The 12,777-nt window shown below is 53.3% G+C and overlaps 1 protein-coding gene across 6 annotated transcripts in view; it reads left to right on the top strand.

The window, feature by feature from the left end:
- Positions 1-2,924: 2,924 nt before the first annotated feature.
- The window catches only part of CBFA2T3 (CBFA2/RUNX1 partner transcriptional co-repressor 3), a 72,576-nt gene continuing 62,723 nt past the window's right edge, over positions 2,925-12,777 (top strand). For 5 of the 6 annotated variants that reach the window (XM_084645135.1, XM_084645134.1, XM_084645133.1 and 2 more), the window contains exons 1-2: positions 3,292-3,409; positions 7,094-7,202. In XM_084645135.1, coding sequence (XP_084501261.1) covers positions 7,109-7,202 — 94 coding nt within the window. In that variant the 5' untranslated portion in view covers positions 3,292-3,409; positions 7,094-7,108. Of the gene's footprint in view, positions 3,410-7,093; positions 7,203-12,777 lie in introns of all 6 variants that reach the window. The other variant, XM_084645136.1, reaches the window with a different exon arrangement.

The following is a 12,777-nucleotide window of genomic DNA, read 5'->3' as shown; positions in this document are numbered from 1 at the left end:
AAATGTGCATGATTCACCTCTTCTGATGTAACTAACTGATAATAAAAAAGGGAAATAAAGTCCAGTCTGTTGCAGAGTGGAGGAAACGTAGATGGAGGTAAAATTGGGTCTAGAATCATAAACTCATAGGATCTCAAGAGGTCACCTAGTCCGGTCCCCTGCACTCATGGCAGGAGTAAGGATTATCTAGACCATCCGTGACAGGTGTTTGTCGAACCTGCTCTTAAAAATCCCCAATGATGGAGACTCCAAAACCTCCCTAGCCAATTTATGCCTGTGCTTAACCACCCTGACAGGGAGTTTTTCCTAATGTCCAACCTAAACCTCCCTTGCCGCAATTTAAGCCCATTGCTTCTTGTCCTGTCCTCAGAGGTTAAGGAGAATAATTCTTCTCCCTCCTCCTTATGTACTTGAAAACTGCTCTCATGTCCCCTCCCAGTCTTCTCTTCTCCAGACTAAACAAACCCAGTTTTTTCAATGTTCCCTTATGGGTCATGTTTTCTTGACCTTTATTCATTCTTGTGGCTCTTCTCTGGACTTTCTTCAAATTATCCACATCTTTCCTGAAAAGTGGCGCCCAGAACTGGACACAGTACTGCAGTTGAGGCCTGAGTAGAGCGGAAGAATTACTTCTCTTGTCTTGCTTACAACACTCCTGCTAATACAGCCCAGAAAGATGTTTGCTTTTTTTCTGCAGCAGTGTTACGCTGTTGACTCATATTTCGCTTGTGATCCCCTATGGCCCCCAGATCCCTTTCCGTAGTACTATCAGATGGAAGTAAAATGTCATATGGGAGTAAAATTGGGTCTAAATGAGTGACATTGGAGAGGTGGCACTTCTGTTCTAAGGCTGAATTGGGTCAGAGTGGGAAGCCTGAATGAAAGTCCCATTGTTTTCTTGGGGACAAGTCACGCTGGTCAACATCATTTCTTCATGGCTGCCTTGACAGGTCCTCTCCAGCAGGGGCTGCTGTGTCATGACATGGATCCTGCTAAAGAGGCTTCAGAAAGGAGGTCTTGGGAAATTATTACATTAAAAAACAAAATACAAATAACCCATGCATGTGTCAAATGCTCCACAACAATGCACACAGGCAAGCCACCTGACAAGCCCAACAGTTACACAGGGGGCCTGGCTTATTTCTAATAGAAATAAATGAACAGCTGTTCCTTTTTCTACTGGCCCTTGCATTAAGGGAACAACAACTCTGTAGCAGAACTGGTATGTGGGGAGAATCCTAGAATATCAGGGTCGGAAGGGACCTCAGGAGGTATCTAGTCCAACCCCCTGCTCAAAGCAGGAGGGAAGCTTTCCACTGATTCTCTTCCTGTGCGCGCCTGCGCTATTCAAGCTGCAAGGCAGGGGGCATGTAAAAAGTTTTCTGTGCTGAGAGATTTTGCAGCTGAACCATCTGATCTCTTCTTTTAAAAAGTTTCAGGCCCTGCCCTCTTGTAATCAGGGCAGCAGCAAAAAGGGGTGAGCTGCCTCTTTCAGGAATAAAGTTAGAAGAACTCAAACCAGAGCAAGCCCAGAAGAAGGAAGACTGGAATCCCAGAGACCCACAGACAAAGGGAAAATATAAAAGAGAGAGAAAGGAAACAGAGAGGTGTGGAGCATGTTAACACACACACAGAGTCCCCTGCACTGGGCCCCTGCAAGATGGCAGGGGCAGCTGATTCTTGCACTCTGTGCATCTGAATGGTGGGTCCGCTTTGCTTCTCCTAGAACGTATTCAATTCGATTTGCATTTTCCACACTGCAACCCCCGGCTCAGCCCTTCCCCAAAGAGGGGGCGAGAGAAAAACCCACCCAGAGGAAACGCAGCAATCGGGCTGTGCGCACAGTGACAGGGGCTGCGAAGCCGGCCGGGATTGCAGCAGTAGCGGAGCGCCCCCTGCAGGGCGAGGCTGAGAGGTGCAGCCAGCCCACCCGGTTCATCAGGCATAGGCGGCCGGGCGCTGCATCAAAGTGAGAAGCCGCGGCGTGTGAGCTCAATCAGACGGGAGGAGAGGCAGGGAGCGGAGCGGCGGGGGCTGCTGGCGATTGGACACCATCAGGAGGAAGCCCTCGCTAAGCCGGCCGACCGCTGCTGGGCTCGCGGCGGGAGGGGGAGGGTGCAGCGCACCGGACCCTGGAGTTAGCCAAGAGCCTGCAAAAAGGGGGCTTTGTGAAGAGGGAGCAGCGGAGGCGAGATGCACCGGGAAGTACAAGCCGCTCTGCCTTGCAGGACCCGGGAGCCGGCAGGCTGCTGGGGGCTGGCCAGGCACTAAAGGACCCCGCCGGGGGCTTCCCCTGTGCACACACCGGACCAGCAGCTTTGGCGGGGCTGGAATCGCCTCGCGCCTCCAGGCGCCCCGGGGAAGGAAGGGGGCACGCGTGAAGACCCCCCCCGGCAGCCGGAGCCCCTCGGAGATCGCTGGGGGCTGCCGCCGGGCAAGGCGCATCCGGGCTTGGCAGACCCGCTCCCGCACCCCCAGCCGGCGCTTTCGGGGCACGGAGTTTGCAGAGAGCTGCCCGAAGGGGAGGTGGCGGGCAGAAGGGCACCGAGAGCCGGCTGCGGAGCGCCTGGCGCCGCGGGAGGAGGAGCAGGAGGCGGCGGCTGGGCAGCCTGACAGCTCGCAGAAGTTGTCCGAGGGAGATTGCCCGGCGGAGCCCGCCCCAGATGGCCCTGGGCAGCGGCGAGCGGAGGAGGCGGCGGCGCTAGCAGAGTCCCCCGGGCTGGAGAGAGACGGAGCCGGCGAGCCAAGGGGCTGAACAAGAAGGGCGGAGAAGATCGCCGCAAAGAGCAGCCCCCCCCCCCGTGCGCCCTGGGGCTCCCTGGCGGTGAGGTCTCCTCTCCCCCTCGCCCCATGGCCCCCCGCCGGAGGGATGAGCCCCGACGGGCGTGAAGGGGCCCGAGAGAAAATGCGAAACCAGGCGAGAGCGGGGGGTCTGCCCGGGCAGCCGGCGGGCCGGAGGTGAAGCGCGCCCCGGGGGGACGGCGGCCGGCGCCGCCACCGCCACGTACCAAAGAACCCGGGCCCCGCGCAGCGCAGCGCCCGGCGCTTCCTTTCCCCTCTCCCGGCTCGGCGGGTGAAGAGCCGCGGGGCCAGCGGCGGCCGGACTGCGCCGGGGCAGCGCGCAGAAGGGGCGCAGAGCCTGAGGACCGCGCTACCCCGGGGAGGAGAGCGCCCGGCGCGGAGCGCAGCGCGCCCGGAAGAGGGGCGCGCCCGGCCCCTCAGGGCGGCTCGGGCAGGTGCCCGGGGCATGGGAACAAGGGCGCAGCCCCCTGCCAGACGCCGCAGCCCGCTTGGATTAACTCCCTTTGGGTTTTGCTAGAGAGCCGAGCCGCGGACCCGCCGCCCCTGGACCCCGGCTGTCTCCCGGGCGTGCGAAATTACCTCACGGCTCCTTCCCGACCTCCGGCCAGTAAGTCCCTCTCCTCCCCACGGGGACCGCGCGCGTGGAAGTGCCCTGGGACTGGCGTGCGGGGACAGCCCTGGCTGCCAGCCCTCCCCCGGCCGTGGGAGCGCTCCCCGGCGGCTCCCGTGGGTTGTCTTGCCCTCCAGGTGCGGGCTCCTGCAGGAGGGGCTGCGGGGGCAGGGGCGGAGGACGCAGGCTCTTTAAACTTTCCTTCCAGGCAGACACGGTCCAGTCCGGCTGAGCCGCAAATGGGGGCCTTACCCTCCCTTGCAGACAAAGGCAGGGAGCGATCCTTCTAGGGCTGCGTGTGCGGCGGGATCCCGCCCCCGACAGAGCCTTGGGCTCATTAGGCAATTAGGGGAAAGCAGGAAGGCTCTTGCCTGTGTCCCCGTCCCCGCGTGGCGGGTGGGAAGGTGCAGGGCTCAGATCCCGGCTGGCGGATGCCTGTGGCGGCGGGGGATGGAGGGGGATACAGCCGGTGAAGGGGCTGGGAGCTGGCCTTGCTTGCGGGCAGACAGAGGCGCTCCACGGACACGCAGCTGGCTTGATTCCCGCTCCAGCTGGCCCGGAGCTCGTGGGCGCCTGTCCCAAACCCATGGGGTTCTCCTCGCCCGGTGCCCCGTGCTCTCTGCCCGGCAGCGGGACACTCAGCGGGAGCTGGTGATTACCTGGCCAGCGTGCGGGGAGAGACGCGCGCGGTACCCGAGGATCTAGCTGGGAATTTAAAACGCAGGCAGGAAAGCTGGGGAGAGCAAGTGTTTCTTCCGTGGAGCCAGGGGGCCGGGGCCCACAAGGAGCCAGGGCCAGTGAGAGAACTTTTTTGGGAGGGGGGGACCCCTGCCAGGCTGCCAAGAGCCAGGTCTGTGCTGCCCAGTGATCTGCACCGTGGTTCCTAGGAGGCTTGCAGTGGGATGCATCATGTATAGCAAAGCTGGGGTGAGATGCCTTTGTCCACAGGACCAAGCTGTGAAGTCAGTGTCCCCACCAAGCACTTGGTTCAGGGCAGTACCTGAGACAGCGTTTAAGGTGGTCATGCCCGGGGGAACCTTTATTACTCCCAGCAGCAGTCAATCTTTATTTTAGGGCAGTGCCCCAAAGCCCCAGGCAGGGCCCACCCCCATTGTGCCGGGTGCTGTACAAACAGGGCAAAGCCACAACCCCTGGCCTGAAGATCTTACAGTCTAAATTGCCAAGGTTCCTCTGAGCGCCACATGTGGGGACAGACAGCTATCCAGCAGGGCCACCAGACATACAGCCCAGCGGAGAGAGAGAAAGGAGAGAAGCATTTCCCTTTAAATGGAGCTCTTCTGCTCTTTGCTCCGGCTGGGAATGTTACTTCAGGCCTGGGAGCCTGGTGCCCAAATGTGGGGTGCCCAGTTCTAGAAACTGTTCAAGAGCCTGGTTTCCAGAAAGGGGGGGGGCTGCTGGGCACTTTCTGAGAATCAGCTCCCTGGAAGGAGTCCACAGCTCCCCCCCCCCCCCCCATGGAGGTACCTAATATCAGCAGACACTCTGGAAAGTGTCAGTCCGTGACCATCGAAGAACAGTGGCTTCTTTGGGGCCTGATGCTGCAGTCCTCACTCAGGCAAGTCTCCAACTGATGTCTGGAGAAATTGTGCCTGAGGAAGGACTGTAGGGTTTGGTATTGCCCTTTTCTTCTGCCCTGGAACAGAAGCCAGTCCTGGGCTGAGAGCGCAGGTCCATGTTCTCTCCTTAGTGTCCTGTGTGGATGCTTTCCTGAAGCCCTGGGGTGTCTGCAATGAGGGGACTGTGCTGGTGTCTGAATGCTCCATAATCTGACGCGGCCACCAGTTCCACAGGGAGGTGGCCTCGTTTTGTGCCCACCTGCAGCAAATCTCTCCCATTTTTGCTTCACAAATTTTCCCTTTCTGCACGACTGGAAGAAGTCATTTTCCTCCCTGCACGAGTGGCTGCAAGAGCAGTGAGCCAGCTCAGAGGCATAAGAAGCCATCAGCTCCACATCAGACTTTCAGAGTGGCTGATTGATTGATTTAGACTTAGTGGTGAGGAGATGCATAATTCTTCTCAGGAGACTTTCTGAGTCATAAGGAAGAAACCTAGGGCTAATTGAGATACATGTATATACGCCACAAAACAATTTGATGTAGGTTTTAAAACAAGGGCTGCTTAGGAGGAATCCAGCTATCTAAATTTGCCTTAACATGCTTCTGACCATAATAGTAATTAACCAGTGTAAGATTCTGTCCCGTGTTTTCCATTCAGTGCCCCTGTCTTGCAGAATTTCATTAAAGATCTGTCTTCTGGAGTATCCAGTCTTCCTGCTCAGCAGTCTGTCCAGTGTGTCTTAATGGCACATTTGGTTCTGATGCAGCAGTTGTGGCCCAAGGAAAAACAGCAAGTCAAAATATTCCCCCCAATATCCAGGAATCCAAATCACTTTTTAACATGACAAGCCAAGGCCCCATTTCCTTAGTTCAGTCCCACTGGTTTATTGAGGAGGGCTAAGTGCACTGTGCCAAATCATTCAGCATTGCATGTTGTGTCCTTCCCAATCTAAGCTTGCAACCAAGTATATGTGTGTTTTTATTTCAACAATGGATTGTGGTGCTGGATAGCCACTGAAATGACTAGAGATGTGTTAAAGGGATCGCTGTCAGCTTGACAACCAATGCCTGTAAAGATCGTTTCCTTATGTCCTTACATTCTGAAAAGGGAAAGAATTTTATACAGCTAAATTGTCCTTTGCTCTTTTTTACATTTTACTTTACTCTCATCTTGGGCAATGAAAATCAGTGAGGTCAATTTCATTTCTCTTTAGAGTCAGTTTCATCTTTAGGTTCTTGTTATAGTATTTCCCTTTCAAATACTGCAGGGTCATGCCCATTTGAGTAGAAAGAACTCTTTTTGTTGTTGTTTTTTCTGCTTTTTTAAGCTAATGAAACTTTTCTACTGATCTTAGGTTTTCACAAAAAGATTGTTTTTACAACATTTTAATTTCTGGTCAGATGTGAGTTGACGGTGTCCGTTAAGTTGAGCAATGGTCTAGTCTGCCTTTCGTTTAGAAGGAACATCTATGCATGCTCCCTCTGTTATACTCTCCCAGTGCCTGTCCAAGAACAATTCTGCCTTTAATTAAAGGGGAATAATAATCCTTTGTTCTTTTATCCGAGGATCTCAAAGCACTTTGCAAACATTAGTTCTCAAACACCCCCGTGAGGTAGACGTCAATATTTCTGTTTACAATGGAGATGATTAAGAGACAAAGAAGTTCGGTGACTTTTCCAAACCACAGGCAGAACCTAAGGATGGAATAGAAAAGTCCTGATTCCCAGTCCTTTGCTCTAGCCACTAGACCACTCTAACTCCCCCAGCAACAAACTGAAGCAGTGATCTTGGATAGGAAGTGTGTGGAAGTCAGTGCTGCAGCTCTCCGAGTAGTACCAGTTGGAGAGATGTTTTCTGAAACTTGACATGTGGGAATGGAAACTCGGGGTTTTTTAAAAAAAAGTTATACATCATTTTTATGACTTATACTCTATTGGTTTGCTATGCTGGGAAATGACTTATGGGGGGTCAGTTGGGGACGGGTTGAGTTTTACCTCTTGAGACACAAATAAGGAAAGTCCTCTTTGATCTGAAATGTATTTCCCTTCACATAAAAATAGAAGTTAGAGTTTTGCTTTTGTTTTGATTTGTGGGACTTTACAGTGAGCCAGAGAGTCAATGGGAAGGAAAACAAAGATGAATTTTGCTGTACAGAGAAGGGTTTTTCTGTCCACTGCTTCCAGTCAGACTCAGCCCATGTCCCCTCCAGCAGGTAAGGTTTTACTCTCTACCTGTGGTTAGTGGCATTTTTAGCACTCTTTCCCCTCCTTCTTACTGGGGTAAGGCTGTTCTAGGGAGACCATGCTATCGGTGGGGTTAGGTACAGAACCCCCCTTTGCTGCCCTTTATTACAAAAGGGGGGCCTCACTCCAGACCTGTATTCACACACACTGATCTCTGGGGCTCTTGTGTTTTGATATTTTGAGGCAAGTAATTTAAAAACTCATGCTTGTGAAACTGAGTTTACAGAAAAATGGAACAAGCAAGACATTCATTGCACATCATTTTAAGATTCCTGCTCTTCTTTTACTTCTTGTGTTTTGGGTCTTTGTCCCCCGTTTGCACCTGGGCAGACTGAGATGCATGGGGATGCCAGTCACTGGACAGAGAGACCCAGTGGGAAGGAGCTCTCAGATCAGGGAAGCCTCCCACCACCTTAAAGGAAAGGGGCCCTGAGGTAGTGGTATTGGCAACCAGGAAGAAGGTGGTAAAAATGTTCCAAAAAAAAAGTGGTGTGGAAAGACCCCGAAGCGGAGGAGTGGGTGATGAGCAACACAAATCTCCTTTTTGTCCAGCGCGGCCGATGAGCTTACAGTGTATCAGAGGTTATGAAAAGCTAAACAAAGCCGACTCGGTACCCTCTGAGAGCCAATGGCAACGCATTCCTAAGGGGGAAACAGGGACCGGAGGACACGATTGTGGCTGTGATCACAGCAGCTCTCCCACGCTAAAGCTGTGGCTACATCGGCGCTTTACAGCGCTGCAACTTTCTCGCTCAGGGGTGTGAAAAAACACACACCCCCCCCCCGAGCGGAGCAAGTTACAGCGCGGTAAAGCGCCGTGCTCTAAGCTAATCCCCTCGTGGACGTGGAGCACCAGGAGAGCTCTCTCCCGGCGACCACACGCGCACTTCAACGCGCTGCCGCGGGACGGTGCCAGTGTAGCCGTGCCCTGACCTAGTCAGTTCACGGATGGGAAACGTCAGAGGAAGATCCAGGGTGCTGAAGGAAGTGGAGTCAGGGTGTTGGTAGATGGCAGTCTTCTCTCTCAGACCGTGTGGAGCCAGGGCCACAGAAATAGCATTAAGGGAGAGCTGTAGAATCCTTTGGGAGGAAGAGGCCATTAAATTTAGATCTTAAGCACAGGCCCTCGTTAAAGATGCGGTGGTGTTTCAACTGTCCTGTTATCTGTCCTCGTCACATTCCAGGGGTCCCATTCACCATTCCTGCACCATTATTGCCAGATTGCACTAGTGTAAATGGCTACACAAGGCCGGGGTGAATTGGCTCTGGTAATGATGTTCAGCCTTCCCAAGTTCCCCTTGTTAGTCTCTAAGGTGCCACAAGTACTCCGTTTCTTCACGTGGATATAGCATCTTCTCTACTTCCTGTCCTAAACCATTGTAGAACATTGCCGTGCCCTGTTAAACAGCTGCTGCGTTCCACCCTGTGGCGTGTGAAGCACATTCCAGCGTCCGTGTGTTTGTAAAGCGCCGTGAGACCCTTTGGGATGAAAGGGGCTCCATGAATGTAAGTTATTGCATTATTTGATGGAGGTCAATGGATCGTTAGTGAACTAGACAGAGAATAAAGGGCTGCCTAAAAGGACAGGAAACAGCCGTTCTGGAAGTGGACAGGCTGCGACTGTGAGAAATGCCGTAATGTTTGCAGTTGGGATTCCAGTCCAGCGTGACGGGCCATCACCAGCGTTCCAGCCAGCACAAAACATGGCTATTGGGGGAAACCAGCAACACGCGCATTAGACTGTTGTCACATTTCAGTGTTTATCAGACATGATAAATGAGAATTGTGTCTCCGTCTAATTGCTCTGATGAGCTAAAAACCAGCGGTGTGTTTTCAGACGAGTGCGTTTGCAGTTTGCAGCAAGCAACTGCTGCGAAGGTGGGGCCTGATCCTGCTCCCACTCCATGGCCGCCCCTGGCAAAACTCCCACGGGACTCTGCAGCAGGAGCAGCAGCAGGTCCTCCGAAAGAACCAAGCCCTTATTCCTCTGCCACAGCTTCTTTGAAGCAAGCCAAACTCCAACGCCACCACCAAGCCAAAGCAAACACGTTCACATCCGCTGCATTCCCGCTGCCTCCCATTTCAGTGTGGGAGAGCTAAGAGGAGCCATTGGAACAGTTCCTTCTGGAGTGATTAGGACGCTCAGTTCGTCACTGTTCCGCTTCTCAGTTACACCAGTGCAATGTGGTGTAGAACACGAGGTAGTGTTGGACACGCACGTTCCATGCTCTTTGCACTGGTGCAAATGACTGCACAGGGTGCAGGGCAGTGGGGAGTCGGGGCCCTGATTTCTAGGGAATTCCTGATGCCAGGCGACCCACAAGGGCTCTGGGACCAATTAGGAACATGGACCCTGGACTCCAGCATCTGGGGCCTGATTTTTCCTTCACCCGAAGGCCACTTTACACTGACATTTGCACTCCCTTTACACCACCAGAGTGCTGTCAAGTCGCCTTGGTGTAACGCAGGATCAGGCCCATGGCATGCATTCTGGATTTCAGAGTCCTGAGGGGCCCTCCAAACAAGCATCTGCACGAGACGCCGAGAGAGGAGAGGCACTGTGGGCACAAGTGTGTCTCCCCTGAAATATCGCTTATTACTTCTTAGCATCCCCTAAGAGCCCGGACCTGCACCCATGTAAGTCGATGGCCAAGCTCCCACTGATTCCAGCGGTGCAGGATCAGTCCCAGCGTGCAGTTCTGTTCTTACAAGTGACTGTAATAAGGACACCATGGTGGGGCTCTCAGGTGATTGTCTGCTTGTGCCCCCAGACTAGAGGGGCTCAGTTTATCTGTAACAATCGCTGCTTTTAGCTGCCAGTGCTGGACGCTGTCTCTGGGATCTGTGGGTTCTTTCCACCTTGCACGTCATCCGTGGAATAATGATCAATCAGCCAAATTCTGTGACCTCTGGGCAGCCCCACTGAAGATCACTTGTTGTGCATGGCCAGCCTTGTGCTGGGCAGTGGGGAATACCGGGCTGTCTTCAGCGCAGGCTGCACTGATGTCCCTGAGGGAACGTGGCCCTGCGACTGGAACATCAGATGGCTGCGCTGTTGATGATGCATGAGAAGAAAGGGCCAGATGCTCAAAAGGCATTTAGACACCTCATTCCAGCTGATTTCCATGGGAGAGACTGGGCCAGACCGACTCTGGCTCCCTCTCACAGCTGTGTTGGCTCTGCAGGGCTTATGAGAACTTAAACAACTTATTTTGGTCACTCAAGTGAGCTGATCCGATTTGGAATCCGCCCAGGGTCAGTTCTGCCGAATAACTCTCGGCCATGTTTACCGGGGAATTCTGCAGGGCAGACCCACGCTTTCAGCTAAGAATAGGTACCACCCACTGTATGTCCCATTGCTTTCAATCACATGGAGGCAAAGCTCCCGGCCTCCAGGTTCTTATGTCTGCATGACAGCGAGATCAATAATGTCTCCGCTGAGCAATGGGGCAAAGAAGAGAGAGGCGTCTTTGAATGAACGCCTCAGGCCTGAATTCTCTTGTACACTAGGGACCCTTTACATTAATTTGGCAGTGAAAATGGCCCTTACAGTGAATGTGAATGTCATTTACGCTGTCTTTACACTGCCAGAGTGGGGCAAAGAGGCCTCAGTGTAAATGAGAATCTGACCCTGAATGTTCAAAGACCAAGCCTACCCCTACGGATGGCAGGAGGAGTTTTTCAATTGCAGAATCAGGCCTTTAATATGGCTAGTGAAAACTCCTGCCGGAGACTTTCCCATGACTGACCCCTCATCCCCACTCAGGGTGCTCTCGACAGAAAGGGCCCATCTTGTTTTCAGTATGGATAGTCAATTGGATAGCAGCCACACCTTTATGTACCCACAACTTTCCTTTGGAAGATGCACAGCAAATGCTTCCAGAAAGCATGCAAGGGACTTCCTGTTAAGTTTGCAAAATTCCTGTTGATTCCTCCCCGCCCCCGTTATTTTATTAAATCTCACACAGACAAAAATGTGTTAAAATTGAACACAGGATTTTAAAAAAGAGAACACCAGAGAATCCAACAGCTCATGTGCCATCAGCAGCCTGGATTCTGCCCCTCTTGAAGTCAATAGGAGCTTGGTTACTGCCATCAATAGGGACAGAATCGGGCCCTGCCGTTCTATAGAATGTGACTAAAGTTTGGCAGTTTGCATACTTCAGGGCCTATCCTGTAAAGGAGCTCACATGGCGCTCCCACTCATTAGGCCTCGAGAGAACTCTACAGTTCTGGCATCTTCCTGGCTAACCAACTCCTACTTCTCTGCCTTCCAGTCACTCCTCACACCCACTCCACTGCCTTCCTCCACTGCTCTCTCTGCACACAAACTCACCAGCTTCTTCCAAGAGAAAATGGACAAAACACGACATGATCTTCCCCCTCTGCTGGGCAGCCTTCCCCTCCTTCGACTCTCTCCTCCTCTCCTGAACTCCCCCCACCGTCTCTCATCCCCAGCCTTACTCTCCTTAGCTTCTCACTCTCCTCTGGCTCTTCTCCCTCAGAATACCACCAGGCTTTCGTCTCCCGCATCTTAAAACACCCGATCTTGACCCCGCTGGCCTCTCCAGCCATTCCCCATCTCCCTTCTCTGGCTCAGCTCTAAGCTCATTGAACGCACTTTCTGTAATTGCTGGCTGGAGTCCCTCTCCTCTAATTTCAGCTGAGACCCTCTCCAGTCCAGCTTCCGCCCCTTGCATTCCCCGGAAACGGCTCTTGCCGAGGTCTCTAATGAGTCCAAGCCCAGTACCGGTTTTCCAGCCGCATCCTCCTTCACCTGGCAGCTGCCTCCGACACAGCCAGTCGTGCTTTACTTCTGGAAATCCTGTCCTCCCTTGGCTTCTGTGACACTGGCCTCTCCTGGTTCTCCACCTGCCTCTCTAATCGTTCCTTCAGCGTGTCCTTCAGAGGATCCACCTCCTCCCTCTTCCAGCTTTCTGTAGGGGTTTCACAGGGCTCTGTCCCTGGTTCCCTCCTCTTGTCCCTCTGCACTGTATCTCTGGGGTATCTCATCTGCAAACACAAATTCAACCTCCACCTCTGTGCTGATGGCTCACAGATCTATTCGGCTCCAGACCCATCTCCTTCTGTCCAAACCAGGATCTCAGCCTGTCTCTCCGACGTCTCCGCATGGATGTCTAGCGTCAGCTCAAGTCCAACATGGCTAAAACAGAGCTCCTAAACTTCCCTCCCCCCATCTTCCTTTCTTGATCGCTGGGGACAACACTACCATCCTGCCCCTCATCTGGGCATCAGCTTTGATTCAGACCTCTCTGTAGGTCTTCCCACCCAGGCAATATCTAAATCTCGCCAATTCATTCTGCAGAATATCTCTGCATACGGCCTTTCCTATCCACCCATGCAGTTCAAACTGGCATCCAGGGTCTCATCATCACAATTTCTGCAACATCCTTTTCTCTGGCCTTGACAAATGCAGCCTTGCCTTGCTCGGACCCATTCAGAATGCTGCTGCAAAGATTGTTCTCCGAGCCCAAGGCTTTGAGTATGTCACCCCTCTCTTCTAATCCCTCCACCGGCTCCCCC

Source organism: Lepidochelys olivacea (genome assembly GCF_965140295.1).
Source record: "Lepidochelys olivacea isolate rLepOli2 genome assembly, chromosome: 12".
Classification (NCBI taxonomy): Eukaryota; Metazoa; Chordata; order Testudines; family Cheloniidae; genus Lepidochelys; species Lepidochelys olivacea.
Note: the sequence above shows the minus strand (reverse complement) of the source record. Positions and strands in the feature narration are given on the sequence as shown.